This window comes from Lithobates pipiens, unplaced genomic scaffold, assembly GCF_037356315.1.
Source record: "Lithobates pipiens isolate NorthernLeopardFrog02 unplaced genomic scaffold, aLitPip1_a1.2 Scaffold_18, whole genome shotgun sequence".
NCBI lineage: Eukaryota > Metazoa > Chordata > Amphibia > Anura > Ranidae > Lithobates > Lithobates pipiens.
The window spans coordinates 21,921,146-21,947,786 of record NW_027507758.1 but is presented as its reverse complement, the minus strand read 5'-3'; the positions used below and the strand labels follow the sequence as shown (position 1 = coordinate 21,947,786).

The window sequence follows — 26,641 nt, the reverse complement described above, 5'->3', positions numbered from 1 at the left end:
AGACACAGAGGAATCACCAGCAGAGTTCCTTCAGAGCTCATTATACTGACTGGACATAGATTGTCAGCTCTTGGAACCAATCCTGACACCATTCTAATACCAGTACAGAGTAGAGTCCCTCCAATAAGAGATCTGTACACTGACTGGAAATAGATTGTCAGCTCTTGGGACAAATCCTGACACTATTCTAATATCAGTACAGAGTAGAGTCCCTCCAATAAGAGATCTGTACCCTGACTGGACATAGATTGTCAGCTCTTGGGACCAATCCTGACACTATTCTAATACCAGTACAGAGTAGAGTCCCTCCAATAAGAGATCTGTACCCTGACTGGACATAGATTGTCAGCTCTTGGGACTAATCCTGACACCATTCTAATACCAGTACAGAGCAGAGCCCCTCCAATAAGAGATCTGTACACTGACTTAAAAAGATTGTCGGCTCTTGGGACCAATCCTGACACCATTCTAATCTAATACCAGTACAGAACAGAGTACACTCATATACACTCAGTGAGGTGAGATCTCAGCCTCTAGAGGCCGCTCTGGCTGTTGGTCAGATTCCATCTTGTCGGAGCTCGCTCTCCATACGGTCTGGTCTCCGGGAAGATGGCCGCCGCTCTGATTAGGTGAGGGGACGTCACACGTCGGACGTGGGGATTCCGGAGGATTACCCAGAATACCCAGCGGAAAGATGGCTGCCCGGAGGTGAGAGGTGTCCCGTGTGAGGAGTACAGTGTGAGATACAAGCAGTGTGGCGGGGTGAGAGGAGTACAGTTGAGAGTAAGGGGTATAGGGTGGGGCTATGAGGGGTATTGTTAGAGGTATAGTGGGGGTGTATGGTGAGGAGTATAGCGTGTGGGGGTGTATGGTGAGGAGTATAGCGTGTGGGGGTGTATGGTGAGGAGTATAGCGTGTGGGGGTGTATGGTGAGGAGTATAGCGTGTGGGGGTGTATGGTGAGGAGTATAGCGTGTGGGGGTGTATGGTGAGGAGTATAGCGTGTGGGGGTGTATGGCGAGGAGTATAGCGTGTGGGGGTGTATGGCGAGGAGTATAGCGTGGGGGGTGTATGGCGAGGAGTATAGCGTGGGGGGTGTATGGCGAGGAGTATAGCGCGGGGGGGTGGTATGGCGAGGAGTATAGCGCGGGGGGGTGGTATGGCGAGGAGTATAGCGCGGGGGGGTGGTATGGCGAGGAGTATAGCGCGGGGGGGTGGTATGGCGAGGAGTATAGCGCGGGGGGGTGGTATGGCGAGGAGTATAGCGCGGGGGGGTGGTATGGCGAGGAGTATAGCGCGGGGGGGTGGTATGGCGAGGAGTATAGCGCGGGGGGGTGGTATGGCGAGGAGTATAGCGCGGGGGGGTGGTATGGCGAGGAGTATAGCGCGGGGGGGTGGTATGGCGAGGAGTATAGCGCGGGGGGGTGGTATGGCGAGGAGTATAGCGCGGGGGGGTGGTATGGCGAGGAGTATAGCGCGGGGGGGTGGTATGGCGAGGAGTATAGCGCGGGGGGTGGTATGGCGAGGAGTATAGCGCGGGGGGGTGGTATGGCGAGGAGTATAGCGCGGGGGGTGGCATGGCGAGGAGTATAGCGCGGGGGGGTGGCATGGCGAGGAGTATAGCGCGGGGGGTGGCATGGCGAGGAGTATAGCGCGGGGGGGTGGCATGGCGAGGAGTATAGCGCGGGGGGGTGGCATGGCGAGGAGTATAGCGCGGGGGGGTGGCATGGCGAGGAGTATAGCGCGGGGGGGTGGCATGGCGAGGAGTATAGCGCGGGGGGGTGGCATGGCGAGGAGTATAGCGCGGGGGGGTGGCATGGCGAGGAGTATAGCGCGGGGGGGTGGCATGGCGAGGAGTATAGCGCGGGGGGGTGGTATGGCGAGGAGTATAGCGTGCGGGGACTTCTAGCGTGTGGGGTTATGGTGAGGAGTATAGTGTGGGGGGTGAGATGAGTGTAGTGAAGTATAAGGGACATATTGTAGGGGTGTGAGGGGTATACAGAGGTGGCAGTTGCGAGTGGGGGGTGTCAGTTCAGGGTGGGGGGTGACAGTTGCAGGTGGTGTCAGTTGCGGGTTGGGGGGTGTTCCGTGCTGGTCTGTTATTAGATAAATATACTAACATATAATAGTGCGCTAAATTTAAAAACGACGAATTAACATTCACCTCCAGTGAGCTCTCCTCCTCCTCACTACACATCCAGGGTAACGAGACACCGGAAGTATCATCACTGGCTTCAGCCGACGCGTTTCATCACGTAACTTTCTGAAGGGAAATCCTTGAGAATGTCCTGTGACCGGTGACGCAACGCGTCGGGAGAAGCCAGTGACGACACTTCCGGTGTGTCTCTTTACCCTGGATGTGTAGTGAGGGGGAGGCGGAGAGCTGTTTCTTTACTGCGCAAATGAATCAGCCGGCTGTGGAGAAGTTTTCCAAACCTGGAACCTGATTATTTGCCGGTTGATCACAGACTGAGCCTTATTATTATTGAAAGGTGTCATTAGACCCGGGGGGGGGGGCCTTGTAGGGAGGTGAGGCGACATCGCACGCGGAGGTTGGTGGTGATCATCTATCTGCACAGATCACGGATTGTTTTGAATTGAAGTTTTCATTGTGCGTGTTTATTACAGTCTGTCACATATTCACTGGAGGTGAATGTTAATTAGTCATTTTGAAATTTAGCGCACTATTATCTGTTAGTATATTTATTTTATGTGATGTCAGAACACATTTGATAAGATGACAATGTGTCTTTTTTTTTTTTTTTTCCTATTTCCAGGTGAACCCCTCACTGTCTGTGTTGCTGCAGATGTTCCCGAAGGAGGCGGAGCTGTCATTTCAGAAAGAGGCGGAGCTGGAAGGTAGGAGAACGCAGCTCTCAGAATGGCGACACACTTTGATGAAATCCGCCAATAAATATCATCTACTGTACAAGGTGTAATTCTGTCTGCCCGTTTTTTATTTACTTGTACCCCTGTGTAGGACAGTCCCATTAACTGCTTCAGCCCCGGAAGATTTTACCCCCTTCCCGACCAGAGCACTTTTTTGTGATTCGGCGCTGCATCATTTTAACTGACAATTGCACGGTCGTGCGACGTGGCTCCCAAACAAAATTGTTTTTTTTTTTTTTTTTTTCCACAAATAGAGCTTCCTTTTGGTGGTATTTGATCACCTCTGCGTTTTTTTTATTTTTTTATTTTTTTTTGCGCTATAAACAAAAAAAGTGACAATTTTTGAAAAGCATTTTATTTTTTAAAATTTTTTTTTTTTTTACTTTTTGCTATAATAAAAAACAAATTTTTTCTTCTGTTTAGGCCGATACGTATTCTTCTACATATTTTTGGTTAAAAAAAAAAGTCACAATAAGCGTATATTGATTGGTTTGCGCAAAAGTTATAGCGTCTACAAAATAGGGAATAGATTTATGACATTTTTATTATAATTTTTTTTTTTTTTTTTTTTTTTTTAGTAATGGCGGCGATCTGCGGTTTTTATTTTTATTTTTTTTGTTTTTTTTATCATGACCTCGACATAATGGCGGACACATCGGGCACTTTTGACACTAAGTTGGGACCATTGGCATTTTATACAGCGATCAGTGCTATAACAAATGCACTGATTACGGTATAATTGACACTGGCATGGAAGGGGTTAAACACTAGGGGGCGATCAAGGGGTTAAGTGCATCCTAGGGAGTGATTCTAACTGCGGGGGTGGGGGTGGGCTACTAGTCACATGACAGTGATCACTGCTCTCGATGACGGAGAGTAGTGATCTTTGTCCTGTCACAAGGCAGAACGGGGTAATGCCTTGTTTACATCGGCATCTCCCCGTTCTGTCACTCCATGACACGATCGCGGGCACCTGGAGGACATAGAGTCTGCGGGACCCGCGGTCACCGAGCAGGCAGCGGGCGCGCGCGCCCACAAGGCCCCTTCTTAACGCACATTTGCCCAACCGTGCCATTGTGCCGACGTATATCGTCGTGCGCTGGTCGGCGTGTGGTTAAGAAGGTGAGATCACGGTCTGTGTTGGAGTTAGAGTAGAGTTGTAAAGGCAGAAGGGTTTCCCCCCCCCCACTCCGCTAAATGCAGAGGGTTGGAAACCCCATTTCTCTGTTTTCATCCGGTTCCCCCATAGAGGAGAGCGGAGATCTGACAAGTCTGTCCCTGCAAAGTGGGCGGAGACGGACCTGTCATCCGCCGTCTCAGCGGGTATCAACGGAGCAGTCCCTACTGAGCAAGCCGAGGTCCGTCAAAACGGACATTACTGTGTGAATGGGGCCTTTAGACCCCTTTCACAGCGAGGGCGTTTTGCAGGTGCTATAGTGTTAAAAATAGAACCCGCAAACTGCCCTAAAACAGCTGCTCTATTCACTCCAGTGTGAAGGGCCAAGGGCTTTCACACTGGAGCGGTGCAATGGCAGGGCATCAGAAAAAGTCCTGCCAGCAGCTTCTTAGGAGCGGTGAACTCACTGCTCCTTCCAATTGAAATGAATGGGGCAGCGCTGTCATACCGTCGGCAAAACGCAGCTGCGGCGGAGTTTTGCGGGCGGTTTTACCCCCTTTTCGGCCGCTAGCGGGGGTTAAAAACGATCTGCTAGCGGGCGAATAGCGGCACTAAAACGACGGTAAAGCGGCGCTAAAAATATCGCTGCTTTACCGCTGGCGGCACAATGTGACAGGGGTCCAAGAAAAAAAAAAAAAACTTGTGTGTAGCAGCCTCCCCAGCAGCCCCTAATACTTACCCGAACCCCCTCTCTCTCCAGCGATGTCCACTGGTGTCTAAGCCTGAAGTAAAATAGTAAAGTATGGAACCAGGCAGAACTTCAGCAATGCAGGTTTATTAACAGCTGATAACATACAGGTTTATGTTCAAAGTATTACAAGAATACAGGTCTGATTCATACAGTTTCTTACAATGCAAGCATATTGAATAGAGGTATTCTTATTCCCTAACCAAATTAAAAACAATTGTGAATTGTTCTCACCTTGAACCAGAATAAGTCTTTTCTGCCAATTCTTATGAACCCGTTACCTGATGGGGACCAGTTGGTCGACCAGTGGTCCGGTCCTCTCACAGAGTTCTGGGTCCCAGCTCGACTAAGTTTGTGAGGGAAATTCACCTGAGACCACACTCTGGAACGAGTTAAGAAGTCTTCTCTGACTCGTACGAGGAGATAAGTTCCCGACAGATATTTTCCCATTGGTTCTGACCTCTATGTCCCTTGCAATAGGGCGGCATACACAGCGTTCAGCTGTATGAGCTCCTGTCTGACTAACCATTGTAGAGCTTGCATTTAGAAACCCTTTTTACAAACCTTATCTTAGGCCCCTTTCACACTGGGGCGGTTTTCAGGCGCTACAGCGCTAAAAATAGCGACTGTGTAGCGCCTGGAAAAAATGGCCCCTTTCACTCTGGTGTGAAAGCCAGAGGGCTTTCACATTGGAGCGGGACGCTAGCAGGACAGTAAAAAAAAGTCCTGCTAGCCACATCTTTGGAGCGGTGAAAGGAGCGGTGTATTCACCGCTCCTACCCATTGAAATCAATGGGACGGCGCGGCTATACCGCAGCGGCACTTTGCGGGAGGTTTATACATTTTTCGGCCGCTAGCGGGGGTTAAAATCACCAAACCACCCCGCTAGCGGCCGCAGACCGCCGCTAAAACGACGGTAAAGCACCGCTAAAAATAGCGGTGTTTTCCCGCCGACGCCCGCACCGCCCCAGTGTGAAAGGGGCCTTAATCATCTCTCCTACATGTGATTGGTCGCTAAGATCTACGTCAGTGTAACTAACCATAAATCTGACACCTGTTCTACAACCAGATAAATTTAATTATTCCCAGAATTCCTTCATTAAAGTGATTTATAACTGCTTTTGTCCAATTAAAAACACCTGTGTAGAGACAGTCTGACACCCAGCTGTGTTATCAAACTCTCCTCATCTTGATAAGATTTAACTAATTCAAGAATTACAGATTTACAGCTTTTGGGAGAATGAACTTTCAATAACCCCACCAGAGGTGTTACTATATGTATGTATTTTAACTTGAGATTTAATGAGGGCACAAACAGACCTATGTTTGACCCTGTCAAACTTAATATACTGCACATAACTTTCCCGTATTCCACATTATTTTAACCATTTGCTTACTGGGCACTTAAACCCCCCCTCCTATTCAGACCAATTTTCAGCTTTCAACGCTGATGCACTTTGAATGACAATTGCGCGGTCATAGAACACTGTACCCAAATTAAATTTTTATAAAAAATTTTTTCCCCCCAAATAGAGCTTTCTTTTGGTGGTATTTGATCACCTGTGTGATTTTAATTTTTTGTTAAAAAAAAAATAAAAAAATGTAAAACGACTGAATTTTTATTTTCTTTTGTTATAAAATTTTAAAACGGGTAAATTTTGTACGTCATTGATGTACACTGATGAGGTGGCAGGGATGGGCACCGATAGGTGGCAGTGATGGGCACTGACCGGTTACACTGATAGGCAGCACTTCTTCGTGGCACCGATTGGTACCACTTGTGGGCATAGATGGGTGGCACTTGTGGGCACTTTCAGGTTGCAATTATGAAGTATAATTGCCTCTTCCGTTTCGGGGCCGATGTCCCTTTTAAGGTGAGACGGTGATCGGCTTTTTTTTTTTTTTTTTTTCCCTCCTCCGCTGTCAGCGTGAGGAGAATAAAAAAAGCGATCACTGAGCTTTTGTTTTGATCATGTGACAGCTGATCACATGGTAAGACAGCCTCCCGGAAATTCACATCCCCGCTGTGGCTGTTATTCGGCCATAGCGTGCATGTCAGGTGGTTAATCACCTGTTTTGTTATCTTATCTGTTTGATTTATATGCATTTCAAGGACTTGGGACAGTTCTATATAACTTAGTTTAGATCTAAGTTATATAGAAATAGATCTATCTTCTAAAAAAATATGAGAAAGAAGCAGAGAGGTCATCTAAAGTTCAGCATTTAAAACCTTCTCTATATTTATACATTAAAGTGGGGTGCCCCCTAAAAAAAAAAAAAAAAAAAAAAAATTGGCAGCTACAAATACTGCAGCTGCTGACTTTTAATAATTGGACACTTACCTGTCCCAGGGTTCAGGGATGCGGGGGAACGAAGCGCGCCCCCCCCCCCCCCCTCGTTCCCCACTCCGCTCGCAGCGCCGGCATTCTTACTGTGGGCACCCGGCTGTGGCTTCACATGCGCGAGCGGGGCCATGCGCCGTGATACGCCGCACAGTCATCTGGGACACCCGACAGGTCCCAGATGACTGTGTGGCGCGAGGGGAAGTGATGTCACCAGCCCAGGCATTGAAAAACGCAGACTACAAGGGACCCCCTAGCAACAGGCATTTAGAGGTGAGTAAAAAAAAAAAAAAAAAATCAAATTTTTTTTTTCTATGAATTTTCAGCTATTTTTTTATTTATTTTTTGGTGGCAACACCACTTTAATAAAGATTAATAATTGTTTTACTAGTTAACAATAGTATTGATACGACTAAGACCACTACTATATAATAATAGCAATAATTATATAATCAATAAAACATATGCAAATCATTGTGAATAATATGAAATACGTTGGCTAATACGAGTTTCTACAACAAGCCGTCCGGGACACTCCTGATTGGCTGAGAAACAGCAGCGGAGCTATTGGCTGTCAATTTAAAGTCAGTCAGCCAATCCGGGGAGAGAGGGGGTGGGGCCAGGAATGTGTCTGAATGGATACACAGAGCTCTGATTCGGCTCAGGTGCCCCCATAGAGAGCTGCTGGCTGAGGGGGGCACTCGATAGGAGGGAGGGACCGGGAGCAGCAAAGAGGGACTCGAGTAGAGGAGGAAAACCAAACACAGTGGATGTAAGTATAACATGTTGTTTAAAAAAACAAGAGACTTTACAATCAATCTAAAGCCCCATACACACTATCAGATTTTCTACTGATTTTTTTTTTCCTTCAGATTTACCAAATCCATGTAGTGCAAGGGTCTGCCTTATTGCATACAAATTGAAACTCCTAAGGTTTGACCTCATATTATATGTTTTTGGTAAATCTGAAGGAAAAAATCAGCAGAAAATCTGATAGTGTGTATGGGGCTTAAGGAATACGGTGTTGACTCTTCCTAGGAGGCCACGGGTGAGAAGGTGACATCTTTTCACTCTGCTTGCTCCTCTGGTCAGTTCACGGACATTGCAGCAGTTCTTAATGGTCTCCTAGCACAGCTCCTCTTCCAGTCTGAGTGCAGGGGATGTGAGGATGGATTTTAGGTTTTTACACTTCTGGAATGTTAACGTGCATTTGATTAGGTTTTAAGGAAAACACAACAAAACAGAAAAAAAAAATTGTATACCTACCCGACAACCTACCTTCCTCCCAGGTTATGCCTGATTCGCCTAATGCCTGGCACTGACTCGCTCCACCGGCTTTCTAAGATTTTGAGGAGGCGTTCCCTAATCGGTGATTGGTAGTGACAGAGCGGTCACTACTGCTGTATAATAACTAACCACCCCCCTCCACCCGTCATCTGTATCTTTGGATTTTGACCCTCTCCACATCTTCACTGCTGATGGACTTTGGTCGCATGTTCTTGTAAGTCTCGCCTGGCCGCTCAGAGTATGGTGCAGGATGCCGGTTGCCTGACAGATCGCTCAGAGGCAAGTTTGAGACCCCGTACTGTGTGTGTGTGTGTGTGGGGGGGGGGGGGATCAGTGATTTAGAGGATGGGGAGCATTGGGTGTGACAGGAGTTGATGGATGTTATTGAAGGGTGAGGTTAATTGGAGAATGTGTTTGGAGAAAATGGGCTTAGGCCCATTAGTGAGTGGATGGGGTAGGATTTGGGGCCCATTACTGGTGGATGTTGTGAGATGGGGAAGCGGGGGTTAGTGATTGTGGGCAGTGATTTGGTAAGAAGGGGGAAGGTTGCAGGTGGTCTTTGAATAATAATGGACTATTGGTGAATCCAAGTGCAGAGCTTGGTGCTGGGCACCTGACGGGTGTTCTCAAGGCAAGTTTGGGACCTGCTACTGTGTCTGAGGGGATTGGGGGGCAGTGATTGAGGGACAATTGTGGGGATGCGGCTGGGGGCAGTGATTAGGGGGTAATGGGGGGGGGGGGAAGTGGAGCTGGTGGCAGCAAATGATAGCAGAGGCATAATGCTAATTGGAGGATGTGTTTAGAGATCAGTTGAGGGAGGAGGATATGGGCTGTGGCCAATGACTTGGTGGATGTTGTGAGAGGGTGTTGGGGGCATGGGTTAGTGGAAGCAATTGGAGGATTATAGGGCTTGGAGCAATGAATGGGGGGGGGGGGGGGGCGCAACATGAGGGTTGGGAAAAGTGATTGGGTTGTACAAAGAATAGGGAAAATTATTGCAGTATGATAGAAAATTGTGGTTAGTGATTTGAGGGGGGATAGGAGTTGTGGGCAGTGATTGGAGGATGATGGGGGATTTGAGCAGTGATTGGAGGGTGATGGGGGATTTGGGCAGCGATTGGAGGGTGATGGGGGATTTGGGCAGCGATTGGAGGGTGATGGGGGATTTGGGCAGCGATTGGAGGGTGATGGGGGATTTGGGCAGCGATTGGAGGGTGATGGGGGATTTGGGCAGCGATTGGAGGGTGATGGGGGATTTGGGCAGCGATTGGAGGGTGATGGGGGATTTGGGCAGCGATTGGAGGGTGATGGGGGATTTGGGCAGCGATTGGAGGGTGATGGGGGGATTTGGGCAGCGATGGGGGATTTGGGCAGCGATGGGAGGGCGATGGGGGATTTGGGCAGCGATGGGAGGGCGATGGGGGATTTGGGCAGCGATTGCAGGGTGATGGAGGATTTGGGCAGCGATTGCAGGGTGATGGGGGATTTGGGCAGTGATGGGGGATTTGGGCAGTGATTGGATGGTGATGGGGGATTTGGGCAGGGATTGGAGGGTGATGGGGGATTTGGGCAGGGATTGGAGGGTGATGGGGGATTTGGGCAGGGATTGGAGGGTGATGGAGGATTTGGGCAGCGATTGCAGGGTGATGGGGGATTTGGGCAGTGATGGGGGATTTGGGCAGTGATTGGATGGTGATGGGGGATTTGGGCAGGGATTGGAGGGTGATGGGGGATTTGGGCAGGGATTGGAGGGTGATGGGGGATTTGGGCAGGGATTGGAGGGTGATGGGGGATTTGGGCAGGGATTGGAGGGTGATGGGGGATTTGGGCAGGGATTGGCGGGTGATGGGGGATTTGGGCAGGGATTGGCGGGTGATGGGGGATTTGGGCAGGGATTGGCGGGTGATGGGGGATTTGGGCAGCGATTGGCGGGTGATGGGGGATTTGGGCAGCGATTGGCGGGTGATGGGGGATTTGGGCAGCGATTGGCGGGTGATGGGGGATTTGGGCAGCGATTGGCGGGTGATGGGGGATTTGGGCAGCGATTGGCGGGTGATGGGGGATTTGGGCAGCGATTGGCGGGTGATGGGGGATTTGGGCAGCGATTGGCGGGTGATGGGGGATTTGGGCAGCGATTGGCGGGTGATGGGGGATTTGGGCAGCGATTGGCGGGTGATGGGGGATTTGGGCAGCGATTGGAGGGTGATGGGGGATTTGGGCAGCGATTGGAGGGTTTGAGGATGATGGGTTAGGGAAAGTGCTTAGGGGTAGGGCAATGATTTGGTGGATGATGAAGATGGGGGCAGGGATGTGGGTGAGTTGCGGAATAGGAGCAGTAATTGGGGATGATGGTATTTGACGGTCACAAGAGTTCAACTGTGATGATGGTAATTGGGGGATGTGATGAGAGAGGATGGGGATGAAGGGAGAAGGATGGGGGTTGGGGTGGGTATTTTTCAAAGGGGTGTGCAAATGGTACAAATTTGGGGATGATATGGGTGGGGTAGTCATTGGGTTCAGCAATGGGGGATGTAATGAGAGATGGGGCAGTGATGGGGAATGATGAAGTTTTAGGGTCACAACAGATGGGGGATGTTGGTAACTGGAGGTTGTGATTGGAGAGGATGGGATTAGGGTTGTTCTATTGGGGAAAGGATGGGGGTAGGTTTGGGCATTGTGGGTAGGCATCAACGGATGATGGGATTGGGGCAATGATTGGCGATGATGTGGGGATATTGATTGAGAGATGATGGGGGTTGGGGGAAGTGATTGGGGTGGAGTGAAGTTATTAGGAGATTATGTAGATTGGGGGCAGTAGTTGGATGTTATAAGGAACAAAGGCAGTGGTTAGGGGATGATGGTGGTTGGGGCAGTAATTGGGGTTTGATGGTTGGGGAGGTGATTGGGGGATGATGGGGGTTGGGGCAGTAATCTGGGTTTGATGGTGGTTGGGGAGGTGATTAAGGGATGATGGGGGTTTGAGGCAATGATTGGGTTATTATGAGTGATTAGGGCAGTGATTGGAGGATGATGGGGGTTGAAGGCAATGATTGGGGTTATTATGAGTGATAAGGATAGTGATTGGAGAATGATTGGGGTTATTATGAGTGATTGGAGAATGATTGGGGTTATTATGAGTGATTAGGGCAGTGATTGGGGGATGATGGGGGTTGGAGGCAATGATTGGGGTTATTATGAGGGATGATGGGGGTTGGAGGCAATGATTGGGGTTATTATGAGTGATTAGGGCAGTGATTGGAGGATGATGGGGGTTGGAGGCAATGATTGGGGTTATTATGAGTGATTAGGGCAGTGATTGGAGGATGATGGGGGTTGGAGGCAATGATTGGGGTTATTATGAGTGATTAGGGCAGTGATTGGGGGATGATGGGGGTTGGAGGCAATGATTGGGGTTATTATGAGGGATGATGGGGGTTGGAGGCAATGATTGGGGTTATTATGAGTGATTAGGGCAGTGATTGGGGGATGATGGGGGTTGGAGGCAATGATTGGGGTTATTATGAGTGATTAGGGCAGTGATTGGAGGATTATGGGGCTTCAGAGTGACAGGAGTTGAAGGATGTGATCAGAGCGGATGGGGATTAGCGGATGATGGGGGTTTTTTGGGGTGAGTATTGTGGGAGGGGGTTGAGGAATGATGAATATTTGGGGGTAGTTGTGGTATTTCTGTGTTCTAATTGCTCTCCTGTAATATTAGTCATGAATATGGTAAATTCTGTAGAGAAATCCTCCAGAATATTTCTGGGGTATATTTTGGGTTGGGTGTCCCGCGCGCTGATGTTCAGCAGTGGGAGGAATAATTTTGGGGGTGCAACAACCAAGAGATGGTGGTGGAGCAGCCAGTCACACGGGGTTCCTATAATTTTGCTCTGATTTCTGTATGACCCCCCCCCCCCTCCCCATTTCCTCCCTCCGGAGCTGCCAGCCTATGCCTGTAACACAATCAGCGTCTTGGCCGCCTCCACTGATATTTTACTCTCCAGCCTCTTGTTTTCCAGAAATGTGAGCCGGGGTTTATGTTTCTGGTGTAGGTTGGGGTCACGGAACGCTTGTTGATGAGGCGGTGAAAGGAACGCTTTGTGCACTCGGCTGTTTGACATTGCACTGTTCTTCTTCAGATGGGGGACTACAGGTATCAGCAGAGCCATAAGTAGGATTGTAGTTCTGCAGTTTACTGTGGCCTGAAGGAGCTGATGGGGGGGGGGGGGGGGGGGGTTGCCAGATCTGTATTCTGAGAGCCACCACTGACTTCCTGTTTATACATCACATAAATATCTATAGGAGTATATATGGGCCCACATACTGATACATAGGGGAGTAATGGCAACATTTTGGGGTGGTGGGGGACGACTCCCTAGCAGTTGCCAATGTCCACTTTGACTATAGATCATTGATCTTAACATAAAGTATGCTTTAGGCCTGGATCAGCTCATGAGATTTCAGATGCGACTTGAGTCGCAGAGAGGAAAATGTTTGCCAGCAGTTTTTCTTAGTTTCTGTCAGTAAATTTTGTAAAGAAGTACTTTTGTCTCCTTCACTGCTGTGAGCTGATGGGGGCTGATAGGTGGCACTGATGGGGGCTGATAGGTGGCACTGATGGGGGCTGCACTTTATTTATTTATTTCTTTTAACCAAAAATATGTCAAAATACATATCGGCCTAACTTTTTATTTTTAAATGGGGATATTTATTATAGCAAAAAGTAAGAAATATTGTGTTTTTTTTTTTTTTCTTCAAAATTTACACTTTTTTTGTTCATAGCGCAAAAAATAAAACATGCAGAGGTGATCAAATACCACCAAAAGAAAGCTCTATTTATGGGGGGGAAAAAAAGCAATCAAAAATCTATTTGGGTACAACATCGCATGACCGCGCAATTGTCATTCAAAGTGCGGCAGCGCTGAAAATTGGCCTGGGCAGGAAGGGGGTGAAAATGCCCGGTATTGAACTGGTTAAGCTTTTGTGGGAGTGTAGTTTTGCTTAAAAAAAAAAAAAAAAAAACTGAAACAAAGCTACTGCAAAAAACGCTAATAAACTTTCTACAGCTACTGACATTTTTTTTTTATAAAGTCCAGTGTGCAATGAGGCCATAGAGTGTTTGTTTTTTTTTTTTTTTTTTTTTTTTTTTTTTTTTACAGCTGAAAAACTCCTCTAACCCGCTAGTTGAGTTTTTTCCCAGTCAGAAAACACCCCTGTCCAAAAAGGAAAAAAAAAAACGTTACTAACTGTGTGCATTGGAGACTTAGGATAACATGCTAGGGAGTTTACTGGCTGCAGAAAAACCAACATCTGAAGCCAAAAGCAGCAGCTGTAAAAACGCCCAGTGTGAATGAGGCCTAAAATGTACCTATAAAGGAAGTTATATACTGAGGGTCATCGGAGGGGTATATGCTGCTGAGGGCCATCGGAGGGGTATATGCTGCTGAGGGCCATCGGAGGGGTATATGCTGCTGAGGGCCATCGGAGGGGTATATGCTGCTGAGGGCCATCGGAGGGGTATATGCTGCTGAGGGCCATCGGAGGGGTATATGCTGCTGAGGGCCATCAGAGGGGTATATGCTGCTGAGGGCCATCGGAGGGGTATATGCTGCTGAGGGCCATCGGAGGGGTATATGCTGCTGAGGGCCATCGGAGGGGTATATGCTGCTGAGGGCTATATGCTGCTGAGGGCCATCGGAGGGGTATATGCTGCTGAGGGCCATCTGAGGGGTATATGCTGCTGAGGGCCATCGGAGGGGTATATGCTTGCCTCGACCCGGTCTTCTGTCTGCGGCGTCTAGATGAGGGTCACACTACTTCCGGTGAGATCCCGGGGAATGGCGCTGCTGAAATCCATAAGAAGGGACTTGTAATGGACTGGAACGTGTTCTCGTAAATTCAGCCTGCTCTGCATTTCCCTGGAGTCTTCCCGATGTCGTGCCTGCGGATCTGAAAGATGGGGGGGGGGGGGGGTAATCCAAGTATGATGCTAGTCTTACATTTTTCATCTGCTAACAATAGGTGTTGTAAAGGGGGGGAGGGGGTGGGGCTGGGTAATTTTGAGTGGAACTTGCATTTTCCTTAGTGGTTGTAAATCCTTCTATTTATACCCAGTGAACTGACTGGCCTCAGGTGATGAGCAGAGATGAAACAAATCCTCCTATATCATTTGTACCTGTTTATCTACAGTCTTAAATACATCCATTCCAAGTCCAGAATTGAGAAATCTTGCCTGATAATTCAGAAAGAAGGGGTCATAGAGTAAAGGAGAACTTTAAGAGCTGATTGGAGGAATGGGACCCCCCCCCCTTTCACACAGGAACAGAGCTGAGACTGTCAATCACAGGCTGTGTGCTGGAGTTCCCTACCCTGTCACCCTTTTTCTCTTGGTGTCAGGAAAATGTGTCAGTAGGGATTCATACAGATGGCAGACAAAGGAGGCAGACAGAAATGAAAAGTACATTATAGAGGGATATGCTTTGTTCATATTTCATGTTCAAGGTTCACAACCACTTGCCAGCTGCCCTATAGCAGTTTTACTGCTACAGGGTGGCAGCTGTGTGCTGGATCACAGTTAAAATAATGCAGTGCTGAATCGCAAAAAATGGCCTGGTCATGAAGGGGGGGGATAAATCTTCTGGAGGTCGAGTGGTTAAAAGAGTTGTAAAGACAGAAGGTGCATTCTGTGCATTAAGATAAAAAGCCTTTTGTGTGTAGCAGGCCCCCCTAATACCTACCGGAGGTCCATCTAGATCTAGAAATGTTGCACGAGAATCTCGGCTTACCAGGACTCCCTTCCTCATTGGCTGAGACACCAGCATGGTGACATTGGCTCCCGTTGCTGTCAATCGAAGTCAGTGAGCCAATGAGGAGATAAAGGGGGTGGGGCCGGGCCACAGCTCCATATCTGAATGGGCCCAGGGAGCTGCGGCTCGGTTCCGCTGCCCCCACAGCAAGCTGCTTAATTTGACTCAACAAGAGGGAGGAGCCAGGAGCACCAGCGAGGGACCCAAGAAGAGGAGGATCTGGGCTGCTCTGTGCAAAACCAACTTCACAGGGCAGGTAAGTATAACATGCTTGTTATTTTTAATGGAAAAAAAAGAGACTTTAGTATCACTTTAAATCAATAACCGGCTTTCCACTGATAATTGGGGACACTGACGATCAGTGCAGCCTCCTCAGTGCTGCTGATCAGTGCCCATCAGAGCACTGATCAGCAGCCTCTTTGGTGCCCATGGGTTCAGCCTCTTTGGTGCCCATGGGTGCAGCCTCTTTGGTGCCCATCTGTGCCCATTGGTGCAGCCTCTTTGGTGCTCATCTGTGCCCATTGGTGCAGCCTCTTTGGTGCCCATTGGTGCAGCCTCTTTGGTGCCCATTGGTGCAGCCTCTTTGGTGCCCATTGGTGCAGCCTCTTTGGTGCCCATTGGTGCAGCCTCTTTGGTGCTCATCTGTGCCCATTGGTGCAGCCTCTTTGGTGCTCATCTGTGCCCATTGGTGCAGCCTCTTTGGTGCAGCCTCTTTGGTGCTCATCTGTGCCCATTGGTGCAGCCTCTTTGGTGCTCATCTGTGCCCATTGGTGCAGCCTCTTTGGTGCCCATTGGTGCAGCCTCTTTGGTGCTCATCTGTGCCCATTGGTGCAGCCTCTTTGGTGCTCATCTGTGCCCATTGGTGCAGCCTCTTTGGTGCTCATCTGTGCCCATGGGCGCAGCCTCTTTGGTGCCCTTGGGTGCAGCCTCATTGGTGCCCATCATTGAAGAAAAATTACTTCTTTTCAAAATTTTATAACCGAAATGAAGATTTTATTTTTTATTTTTTTATTTTTCAAAATTTTCAGTCTTTTTTTTTCCATTTGTTTAGCAAAAAATAAACCCAGTGGTGATTAAAATACCACCAAAAGAAAGTTCTATCTGTCTCATAAAAATGATAAAAATCTCAGTTGAGTACAGTGTTGCATGACCGCGCAATTGTCATTCAAAGTGCGACAGCGCTGAAAGCTGAAAATTGGCTTGGGCCGATCACATCATATCAGCCTAGGCAAAGTCACTGATTGGTTGAGGATGGCGTTTATTGGTAAAAGGTGGAGCTTTTCTGAGAATGTTGCTGTATATTGCTAACATGTCAGGAATGAATTAATGCAAGCTTGTAAAGTTCAACTTTAATTCCAGACACCACTTTATAGGCGACGCGCCCATGTGTCCCTTGGTGGAGCGAAGCTGATCTGTGGGCAGAATGTGGAGGGTACGGGCAGAGTGGCATTTTTCCGGGAAAAGGCGACCCATGTTATGGAGGGGTGTAGCGAGGCTCGGGAGGAAGTTCTGGGCAGGTTGCTTCATTGCCTCCACGTGCGCGGTCGCACTTCTCATTCCTCACACTGCTCAGGTTACCAGCCCTGCCAGGTCTTGTCTGGACGTGGGAGGGTAATGGAGTGTTTTTGTCTTGTGTGTGTTTTTCTGGCGTACGACTGCTCTCTGCATTCTTCCAGCTACGAGTCAGAGCGGCACGCTGTTTCTAGCCTCCAGGCACAAACTTTTTTACAGGAGACATGAGAAGGGAGGGGCAGCGCTACGCGTGTCTTCACCTGGTTACACCTGGAGCCCACAGGCGGGCCTCATGAGGGGTGGAGGAGGGGAGGACGCTTCTACACAAATAGATCTCTACCACCACCTGGTGCTGGGGGGGCCCACTACAAGTTCTCAGTAATACAGCGTACAGTGTATACCCTCTGCTGCCCGTCCTGAGGGTGAGAGGGCTTTGTGTGTGCTGCCCGTCCCGAGGGTGAGAGGGCTCTGTGTGTGTGTGTGTGCTGCCCGTCCCGAGGGTGAGAGGGCTCTGTGTGTGTGTGTGTGCTGCCCGTCCCGAGGGTGAGAGGGCTCTGTGTGTGTGTGCTGCCCGTCCCGAGGGTGAGAGGGCTCTGTGTGTGTGTGCTGCCCTTCCTGAGGGTGAGAGGGCTCTGTGTGTGTGTGCTGCCCTTCCCGAGGGTGTGAGGGCTCTGTGTGTGTGTGTGCTGCCCGTCCCGAGGGTGAGAGGGCTCTGTGTGTGTGTGCTGCCCTTCCTGAGGGTGAGAGGGCTCTGTGTGTGTGTGCTGCCCTTCCTGAGGGTGAGAGGGCTCTGTGTGTGTGTGTGCTGCCCTTCCTGAGGGTGAGAGGGCTCTGTGTGTGCTGCCCGTCCCGAGGGTGAGAGGGCTCTGTGTGTGTGTGCTGCCCTTCCTGAGGGTGAGAGGGCTCTGTGTGTGTGTGCTGCCCTTCCTGAGGGTGAGAGGGCTCTGTGTGTGTGTGTGTGCTGCCCTTCCTGAGGGTGAGAGGGCTCTGTGTGTGTGTGTGTGCTGCCCTTCCTGAGGGTGAGAGGGCTCTGTGTGTGTGTGCTGCCCTTCCTGAGGGTGAGAGGGCTCTGTGTGTGTGTGCTGCCCTTCCTGAGGGTGAGAGGGCTCTGTGTGTGTGTGCTGCCCTTCCTGAGGGTGAGAGGGCTGTGTGTGTGTGTGTGTGTGTGTGTGTGTGTGTGTGTGCTGCCCTTCCTGAGGGTGAGAGGGCTCTGTGTGTGTGTTGCCCTTCCTGGGGGTGAGAGGGCTCTGTGTGTGTGTTGCCCTTCCTGGGGGTGAGAGGGCTCTGTGTGCACTGCCCTTCCTGGGGGTGAGAGGGCTCTGTGTGCGCTGCCCTTCCTGGGGGTGAGGGGGCTCTGTGTGCGCTGCCCTTCCTGGGGGTGAGAGGGCTCTGTGTGTGCGCTGCCCTTCCTGAGGGTGAGAGGGCTCTGTGTGTGTGTGCTGCCCTTCCTGAGGGTGAGAGGGCTGTGTGTGTGTGTGTGTGTGTGTGCTGCCCTTCCTGAGGGTGAGAGGGCTCTGTGTGTGCTGCCCTTCCTGAGGGTGAGAGGGCTCTGTGTGTGTGTGTGTGCTGCCCTTCCTGAGGGTGAGAGGGCTCTGTGTGTGTGTGTGTGCTGCCCTTCCTGAGGGTGAGAGGGCTCTGTGTGTGTTGCCCTTCCTGGGGGTGAGAGGGCTCTGTGTGCACTGCCCTTCCTGGGGGTGAGAGGGCTCTGTGTGCGCTGCCCTTCCTGGGGGTGAGGGGGCTCTGTGTGCGCTGCCCTTCCTGGGGGTGAGAGGGCTCTGTGTGTGCGCTGCCCTTCCTGGGGGTGAGAGGGCTCTGTGTGTGCGCTGCCCTTCCTGGGGGTGAGAGGGCTCTGTGTGTGCGCTGCCCTTCCTGGGGGTGAGAGGGCTCTGTGTGTGCGCTGCCCTTCCTGGGGGTGAGAGGGCTCTGTGTGTGCGCTGCCCTTCCTGGGGGTGAGAGGGCTCTGTGTGTGCGCTGCCCTTCCTGGGGGTGAGAGGGCTCTGTGTGTGCGCTGCCCTTCCTGGGGGTGAGAGGGCTCTGTGTGTGCGCTGCCCTTCCTGGGGGTGAGAGGGCTCTGTGTGTGCGCTGCCCTTCCTGGGGGTGAGAGGGCTCTGTGTGTGCGCTGCCCGTCCTGGGGGTGAGGGGGCTCTGTGTGCGCTGCCCGTCCTGAGGGTGAGGGCTCTGTGTGCTGCCAACGTGGAGGCTGATTCTTCTTCTTTTTTGTCTGTCTTACCATAATCTATACTGCGTTGTGTTTTATTGGTAGAGCAGTGCTACTATATTGGGACGGCTCCCTATGGGGACAGTTCATTTTGCTGGCTTTTGTGGACCAGTGCTGTATGATAATGGCTCCCTCTGCTGGTATGAGGACAGCTCCCTCTGCTGGATGTTGTGGAGCAGTGCCCTATGGTGATGGCTCCCTCTGCTGGTTGTTGTCGAGCAGTGCTGTATGGTGATGGCTCCCTCTGCTGGTTGTCAAGCAGTGCCCTATGGTGAGGCTTCCTCTGCTGATTTGTTGTAGGGCAGTGCAGCATGGTGATGGCTCCCTCTGACTGTTGTGGGGCAGTGCAGCATGGTGATTGGTCCTTCGGCTGGTTGTTGTAGAACTGTGCTGTATGAGGACAGCTCCCTCTTCTGGTTGTTGTGGAGCAGTGCCCTATGGTGACGGGTCTCTCTGCTGGTTGTTGTGGAGCAGTGCTCTATAGTGATGGCTCCCTCTGCTGGTTGTTGTGGAGCAGTGCCCTATGGTGATGGCTCCCTCTGCTGGTTGTTGTGGAGCAGTGCCCTATGGTGATGGCTCCCTCTGCTGGTTGTTGTGGAGCAGTGCCCTATGGTGATGGATGGCTCCCTCTGCTGGTTGTTGTGGAGCAGTGCCCTATGGTGATGGATGGCTCCCTCTGCTGGTTGTTGTGGAGCAGTGCCCTATGGTGATGGATGGCTCCCTCTGCTGGTTGTTGTGGAGCAGTGCCCTATGGTGACGACTCCCTCTGCTGGTTGTTGTGGAGCGGTGCCCTATGTTGACGGCTCCCTCTGCTGGTTGTTGTGGAGCGGTGCCCTATGGTGACGGCTCCCTCTGCTGGTTGTTGTGGAGCGGTGCCCTATGGTGACGGCTCCCTCTGCTGGTTGTTGTTGAGCGGTGCCCTATGATGACGGCTCCCTCTGCTGGTTGTTGTGGAGCGGTGCCCTATGGTGAAGGCTCCCCCTGCTGGTTGTTGTGGAGCGGTGCCCTATGGTGATGCCTCCCCCTGCTGGTTGTTGTGGAGCGGTGCCCTATGGTGATGCCTCCCCCTGCTGGTTGTTGTGGAGCGATGCCCTATGGTGATGGCTCCCTCTGCTGGTTGTTGTGGAGCGGTGCCCTATGGTGATGCCTCCCTCTGCTGGTTGTTGTGGAGCGGTGCCCTATGGTGATGCCTCCCTCTGCTGGTTGTTGTGGAGCGGTGCCCTATGGTGATGCCTCCCTCTGCTGGTTGTTGTGGAGCGGTGCGCTATGGTGATGGCTCCCTCTGCTGGTTGTTGTGGAGCGGTGCCCTATGGTGACGGCTCCCTCTGCTGGTTGTTGTGGAGCGGTGCCTTATGGTGACGGCTCCGTCTGCTGGTTGTTGTGGAGCGGTGCCCTATGGTGACGGCTCCCTCTGCTGGTTGTTGTGGAGCGGTGCCTTATGGTGACGGCTCCGTCTGCTGGTTGTTGTGGAGCGGTGCCTTATGGTGACGGCTCCCTCTGCTGGTTGTTGTGGAGCGGTGCCCTATGGTGATGGCTCCCTCTGCTGGTTGTTGTGGAGCGGTGCCCTATGGTGACGGCTCCCTCTGACTGTTGTTGTGGAGCGGTGCCCTATGGTGATGGCTCCCTCTGACTGTTGTTGTGGAGCGGTGCCCTATGGTGATGGCTCCCTCTGCTGGTTGTTGTGGAGCGGTGCCTTATGGTGACGGCTCCGTCTGCTGGTTGTTGTGGAGCGGTGCCTTATGGTGACGGCTCCGTCTGCTGGTTGTGGAGCGGTGCCCTATGGTGACGGCTCCCTCTGCTGGTTGTTGTGGAGCGGTGCCCTATGGTGATGGCTCCCTCTGCTGGTTGTTGTGGAGCGGTGCCTTATGGTGATGGCTCCCTCTGCTGGTTGTTGTGGAGCGGTGCCTTATGGTGATGGCTCCCTCTGCTGGTTGTTGTGGAGCGGTGCCTTATGGTGATGGCTCCCTCTGCTGGTTGTTGTGGAGCGGTGCCTTATGGTGATGGCTCCCTCTGCTGGTTGTTGTGGAGCGGTGCCTTATGGTGATGGCTCCCTCTGCTGGTTTTTGTGGAGCGGTGCCCTATGGTGATGGCTCCCTCTGCTGGTTGTTGTGGAGCGGTGCCCTATGGTAAAGGCTCCCTCTGCTGGTTGTTGTGGAGCGGTGCCCTATGGTGATGGCTCCCTCTGACTGTTGTTGAAGGCAGTGCTGTATGGTAATTGGTCCTTCGGCTGGTTGTTGTAGAACTGTGCTGTAGGATGACGGCTCCCTCTGCTGGTTGTTGTGGAGCGGTGCCTTATGGTGATGGCTCCCTCTGCTGGTTTTTGTGGAGCGGTGCCCTATGGTGATGGCTCCCTCTGCTGGTTGTTGTGGAGCGGTGCCCTGTGGTGATGGCTCCCTCTGCTGGTTGTTGTGAAACGGTGCCCTGTGGTGATGGCTCCCTCTGCTGGTTGTTGTAGAGCGGTGCCCTATGGTGATGGCTCCCTCTGCTGGTTGTTGTGGAGCGGTGCCCTATGGTGATGGCTCCCTCTGCTGGTTGTTGTGGAGCGGTGCCCTATGGTGATGGCTCCCTCTGCTGGTTGTTGTGGAGCGGTGCCCTATGGTGACGGCTCCCTCTGCTGGTTGTTGTGGAGCGGTGCCCTATGGTGATGGCTCCCTCTGCTGGTTGTTGTGGAGCGGTGCCCTATGGTGACGGCTCCCTCTGCTGGTTGTTGTGGAGCGGTGCCCTATGGTGACGGCTCCCTCTGCTGGTTGTTGTGGAGCGGTGCCCTATGGTGATGGCTCCCTCTGCTGGTTGTTGTGGAGCGGTGCCCTATGGTGATGGCTCCCTCTGCTGGTTGTTGTGGAGCGGTGCCCTATGGTGATGGCTCCCTCTGACTGTTGTTGAAGGCAGTGCTGTATGGTAATTGGTCCTTCGGCTGGTTGTTGTAGAACTGTGCTGTAGGATGACGGCTCCCTCTGCTGGTTGTTTTAAGGCAGTGCTTTGTGGTGATAGTTTCCTCTGTGCTAGTTAATAATACCAGTCTGGGTTCTGTTGCAGGTGTGGTAACTGGCAAGCCCTTTCTTTCTGTGATGCACTCCACCAAGATGAGAGTAGGACGGCGTGGTTATGAGGATAGGGTTGCATGTGTCAGGTGGAGTGGATGAGAATGGGATGGAGTGGAGGACAGATAGGTGGGTGCCCGGTGGTGCGGATGGTGGGGAGAAATGGACATTAGGTGTTAATCGGGTGGGGAGGACGGGGATAGGACATTGGCTGGCCCCCGAGTGCTAATTTTACCATGACAGGTGTCTGTGCTCACATTTCACAGGTATAATGCGGATTCCAGCAGCTTGAATTACTTCAGTGTGACCCGGCTTCGGGACAAAGACCGCCGATCCCTCTGGAGATGGCAGCATGCGAGTCTGCAGAGGAGTGTCCTTATCAGGTGAGCCTCCTATCCTGTGCTGACATCTGTCCATATCTCCTCTCCTGTGCTGACATCTGTCCATATCTCCTATCCTGTGCTGACATCTGTCCATATCTCCTATCCTCTTGCATTAGATGTTATCGTGATCTCACATTTACCTGTTACTGGCGTTTTCCCGATATCTCGCCTTCTTGTACCTGGACTACTTATTCCCATATCTCCCTTCCCTAATCCTGGCATTATCACAATATCTCACATTGTTGTACCGACATTTATCCTGATATATTCCCCCCCCCCCTCCTGGCATTATTCCAGTCTCCCACCCCACTGTACCCAAGAGTACCCGGATATATCCCCTCCCTCTACCAGGCATTATCCCGATGTCTCATTTCTATGTTGCGGTTTGCATGCCGGATGCACATTCTGTGTTGCGCACAGGTTTTACCTTTTTCAGGTTGTACATTGTGTGCTAGGTGCAGATTGTGTGTTGCGGCTCTGCTATTCCTTTGTAAATGTTGGAATGTCTCACTGGCAGTTGAGGGGCCGTCTGGCTGCTCCAGTTCAGTGTTATTTGAAGTCTCATGTGAAATTCCTATAGAGTCACCTGACTTGCACTTTGCTCGTTCTTCTCTCTCACCAACTCATTTCATTTCATTATCCCCCCTGTTCCCTTCTGTCTCCTGTTTTCTGGCCTCCTCGCTCTGCTTTACTAACGTTCTGGCCTCCAGGCTCTGCTTCCCTGGCGCTCCAGCCTCCTTGCACTGTTCCCCTAACCTTCCAGCTCTGGTCTCCTTGCTTTACTGCCCTGACGTTCAGGACTTTCAGCTCTGCAGCCCTCACCCCAGGCCTCCCAGCTCTGTAGCTCTCAGCCTCCGGCTACCCAACCCTGTTCCCCTTGCCCTCCAGCCTCCCAGCTCCTCACTTTGTTGCCCTCGACACCCCCCCTCCTCGCTCGGTTGCCCTCGACACCCCCCCTCCTCGCTCGGTTGCCCTCGACACCCCCCCTCCTCGCTCGGTTGCCCTCGACACCCCCCCTCCTCGCTCGGTTTCCCTCGACACCCCCCCTCCTCGCTCGGTTTCCCTCGACACCCCCCCTCCTCGCTCGGTTTCCCTCGACACCCCCCCTCCTCGCTCGGTTGCCCTCGACACCCCCCCTCCTCGCTCGGTTGCCCTCGACACCCCCCCTCCTCGCTCGGTTGCCCTCGACACCCCCGCTCGGTTGCCCTCGACACCCCCCCCCCTCCTCCTCCTCTCGCTCGGTTGCCCTCGACACCCCCCCCTCCTCCTCTCGCTCGGTTGCCCTCGACACCCCCCCCCCCTCCTCCTCTCGCTCGGTTGCCCTCGACACCCCCCCCCTCCTCCTCTCGCTCGGTTGCCCTCGACACCCCCCCCCCCCTCCTCCTCTCGCTCGGTTGCCCTCGACACCCCCCCCCCCTCCTCCTCTCGCTCGGTTGCCCTCGACACCCCCCCCTCCTCCTCTCGCTCGGGTGTCCTCGACACACCCCCTCCTCGCTCGGTTGCCCGCTGCCCCCCCCTCGCCCTCTAACTTCCTTCTTCAGTTGCCTTGCCTTCTGGACAACCTGCCCTGCTGCCCTCACCCTCTGGCCTCACAGCACAATACAATCTCCTGCGCTCGGGAGCTTAGTCAGCTGAGTAGGTGGTGCAGCCAACCCTTTAAAAAAAAAAAAGTATATGGAACGTCGCAGGTCTTGCTGCCCTCCTCAGAACAATGGGTATCCCTAGAACTGAAACATACAAAAAGAAAAGGAGGTCATAATGCACAAGGTCGGTGCGCCCTCCTTTTCTTTTTGTATGTATCTCCCTGTTCTGATGCCCTTGCCCCCCCAGTCTCCCTGCCCTCTGGGAAGCATCTTTTTGTTGTGTCTTTCTGTACACATTGATTCTGGTGTATAACTTGTGTCTGTCCTTTCTCAGGAGTCCTGATCAGAAGAGAATCTTCCAGCTGATCCCGGGGTCAAGCTCTTGCGGTGAGTCGGAGCAGCCATCAAATACTGGGTTGTTAAGGTCCTGGATTGGTTCTAACGACCCGCTTGTTCTATATTACCTTGTGGAGCTTCAGGCGGCTGTTCTACCCGAACAGAACCAAGTCTCCAATGCAAATCTATGTGAACTCTCATATACCTTACACAGCCGTGTGTGTCGTCTCTCCTATACCTTACCCCTGGCACTTACGGTACTCTAGTGTGTGTGCACCATGTCAGGACAGTCCTGCACAGTTTGAGAAGTGGTTGTGTGCAACTTTCTGTATTGTCATATCCTGGGTGTGTGATGTTTGATGAATGAGTTCTCTGTATATCCACCGCCCCTCCCCCCCTACCCACTTTGTTCTGTTTGTCGGGTTGATTGATCAGAGTTCCTCCACTGACAGATCAATACTCAGCCTGTGGCTCCCTGTGCTGCGTGTTCTGAGTGCCATGTCTTTACTGTGTGCCCTGTACTTAACATCCTGACACCCTCTGCCTTCACAGAATCGCTTCTCGTGGATCCAGAATGAGCAGCATTGCCCCTTCCAAGAAGCCGTACCGAAAGGCTCCTCCACAGCACCGAGAGAACCGCCATGACCCACCTGCAGCACGGGGGGAGGAGTCGCCAGAGCAGCCAAGTAAGGTAACTGCACTTCGGGGCCCTGTTTACCAGAGAACTTGTTTCAGTAGAGCCGTGGCTGTGGAGTTAAAGGAAGCCGAAGGCTCAGATATTGGTAATCTTAGCTGTTCCTCCTCCTGGTCTCTAGCGTCCAGCAATGATAAGGACACCAACTGGGGGGGTACGCGAGGGTTCAGGTCACAGACGTTGCTCCGCAGGGTGAAATCCCTCCGCAGTCGGGGAAAACAGACCCGAGCTACGCGACTCAGGGGGCTGCGATGGTTCCTGAGCCGCAGCGAAGAGAATGTCGCCGTGTTGGAAGAGGGGAAACGCGAGGGCAAAAGCCGCAGCCTGGAGCGCAGCCTGGTCTTCAAAGAGCCGGCAGAAGTCCTGGCACCAAAAAAAACCCGTCAGTCGGCCACCTCTCAGCCACTAAAAAGTATCCTGAAACACCCAGGCACCCTTAACATCGGCAGCAAACTACATCCAGGTCAGGCCCGCTGCGAGAAACAGCGATCACCCCTTGCATTGTCACCATCTCAAGGGGATGCAGGGAGAGGCAGATCGCCATCTCCAGACAGAAAGAGCCAGCAGGACAAAGCAAGCTTTTCCAGGTTCCTGGATGAGATCACCTCTAGGGTATTGAGCCCGACAAACCTGCAGGCTGGCAGGCGGAGAGGAGTCGGTGCCAGCACTGATGATGAAAGCCCAGGTTCTATTAGAAGAACACCTGGAAACAGCACCAGAGCTGTGACAGAGGACGGGCCCGACAAGAGTTTAGAAAGGGCAGGGAGACGGAGATCCATTTCTCCAGCTCAACGAAGAGGCCAGAAAAGGTCGCCCGATACCAGGCAGAGAACAAAGTGTGGGCCAGCCGAATCCGACCATCCAGGGTCGTCATTTTCTGGTCACACTTCCACAGAATCAGAACCCAAAGAGGGTTATAGAGGGAAATTGGCCACTCAACAAAGCAAGGAGCCTTCCCAGACCTCGTCGGAGCTCGGCTACTTGGATACAGAATCCCTCTCGTCGGTTTCTCACTGGAGTCCTGAGGGGAAAAGCCCCTCACCCCATGCATCACCTTCACCTAATACCACCCGAAACAAGGTCAGTGTTCCATGTCACCTTCGTGTCCCCTGTTCCATGGATGTTGCCCTGAATTTTAGCAGTCGATTTACCTCTCACCCATTAATAAGGCCAAACCATCAAATATGTAATAGTCACACACCACATTGTTTTATGTGTTTTCTTCATCTGCTTCCCATCATTAGTCTGTTTGTGTCACATTTCCCTGCCCTTTATCTTCATCTTCCCCATGCTTGATATCCTCTTTTCCCTGTCCTCCATCCCCTTGCCTCTACCTCCTTTCGTCAATTGTCTCTTTCCTGTCCTTCATCCCTGTCCTCTATACCCCTCAACTTTTTTTCTTTCCTGTCTTCCATCCCTGACCTCTACCCCTTGTCTTCAATTTTCCTTTTCCTGTCCTCCATCCCTGGCCTCTATGCCCTTTCAACTTTTTTTTTTTTTTTTCTGTCCTCTATCCCCTTTCGGCAGGCATCTCTTTCCTGTCCTCCATCCCTTACCTCTACCCCCCATTTTCCATTTTCTATTCTCCATCAATGACCTCTACCCCCATCTTCCATTCTCTTTCGTGTCCTCCATCTCTGGTCTCTATCTCCATCTTCATCCTCTTTCCTGTCCCTCATACCTAGC

At 51.8% G+C, this 26,641-nt stretch overlaps 1 protein-coding gene across 4 annotated transcripts in view; it reads left to right on the top strand.

Moving 5' to 3' along the window:
• Positions 1–569: 569 nt before the first annotated feature.
• Positions 570–26,641, top strand: part of TJAP1 (tight junction associated protein 1) — a 60,707-nt gene continuing 34,635 nt past the window's right edge. The window contains exons 1-5 of one of the 4 annotated variants that reach the window (XM_077485446.1): positions 570–708; positions 2,777–2,858; positions 22,226–22,342; positions 24,260–24,312; positions 24,814–24,952. In XM_077485446.1, the coding sequence (XP_077341572.1) occupies positions 24,836–24,952 (117 nt within the window). In that variant the 5' untranslated portion in view covers positions 570–708; positions 2,777–2,858; positions 22,226–22,342; positions 24,260–24,312; positions 24,814–24,835. Of the gene's footprint in view, positions 709–733; positions 763–2,776; positions 2,859–8,521; positions 8,662–22,225; positions 22,343–24,259; positions 24,313–24,813; positions 24,953–26,641 lie in introns of those variants that run through there. The other 3 variants (XM_077485449.1, XM_077485447.1, XM_077485448.1) reach the window with 3 other exon arrangements.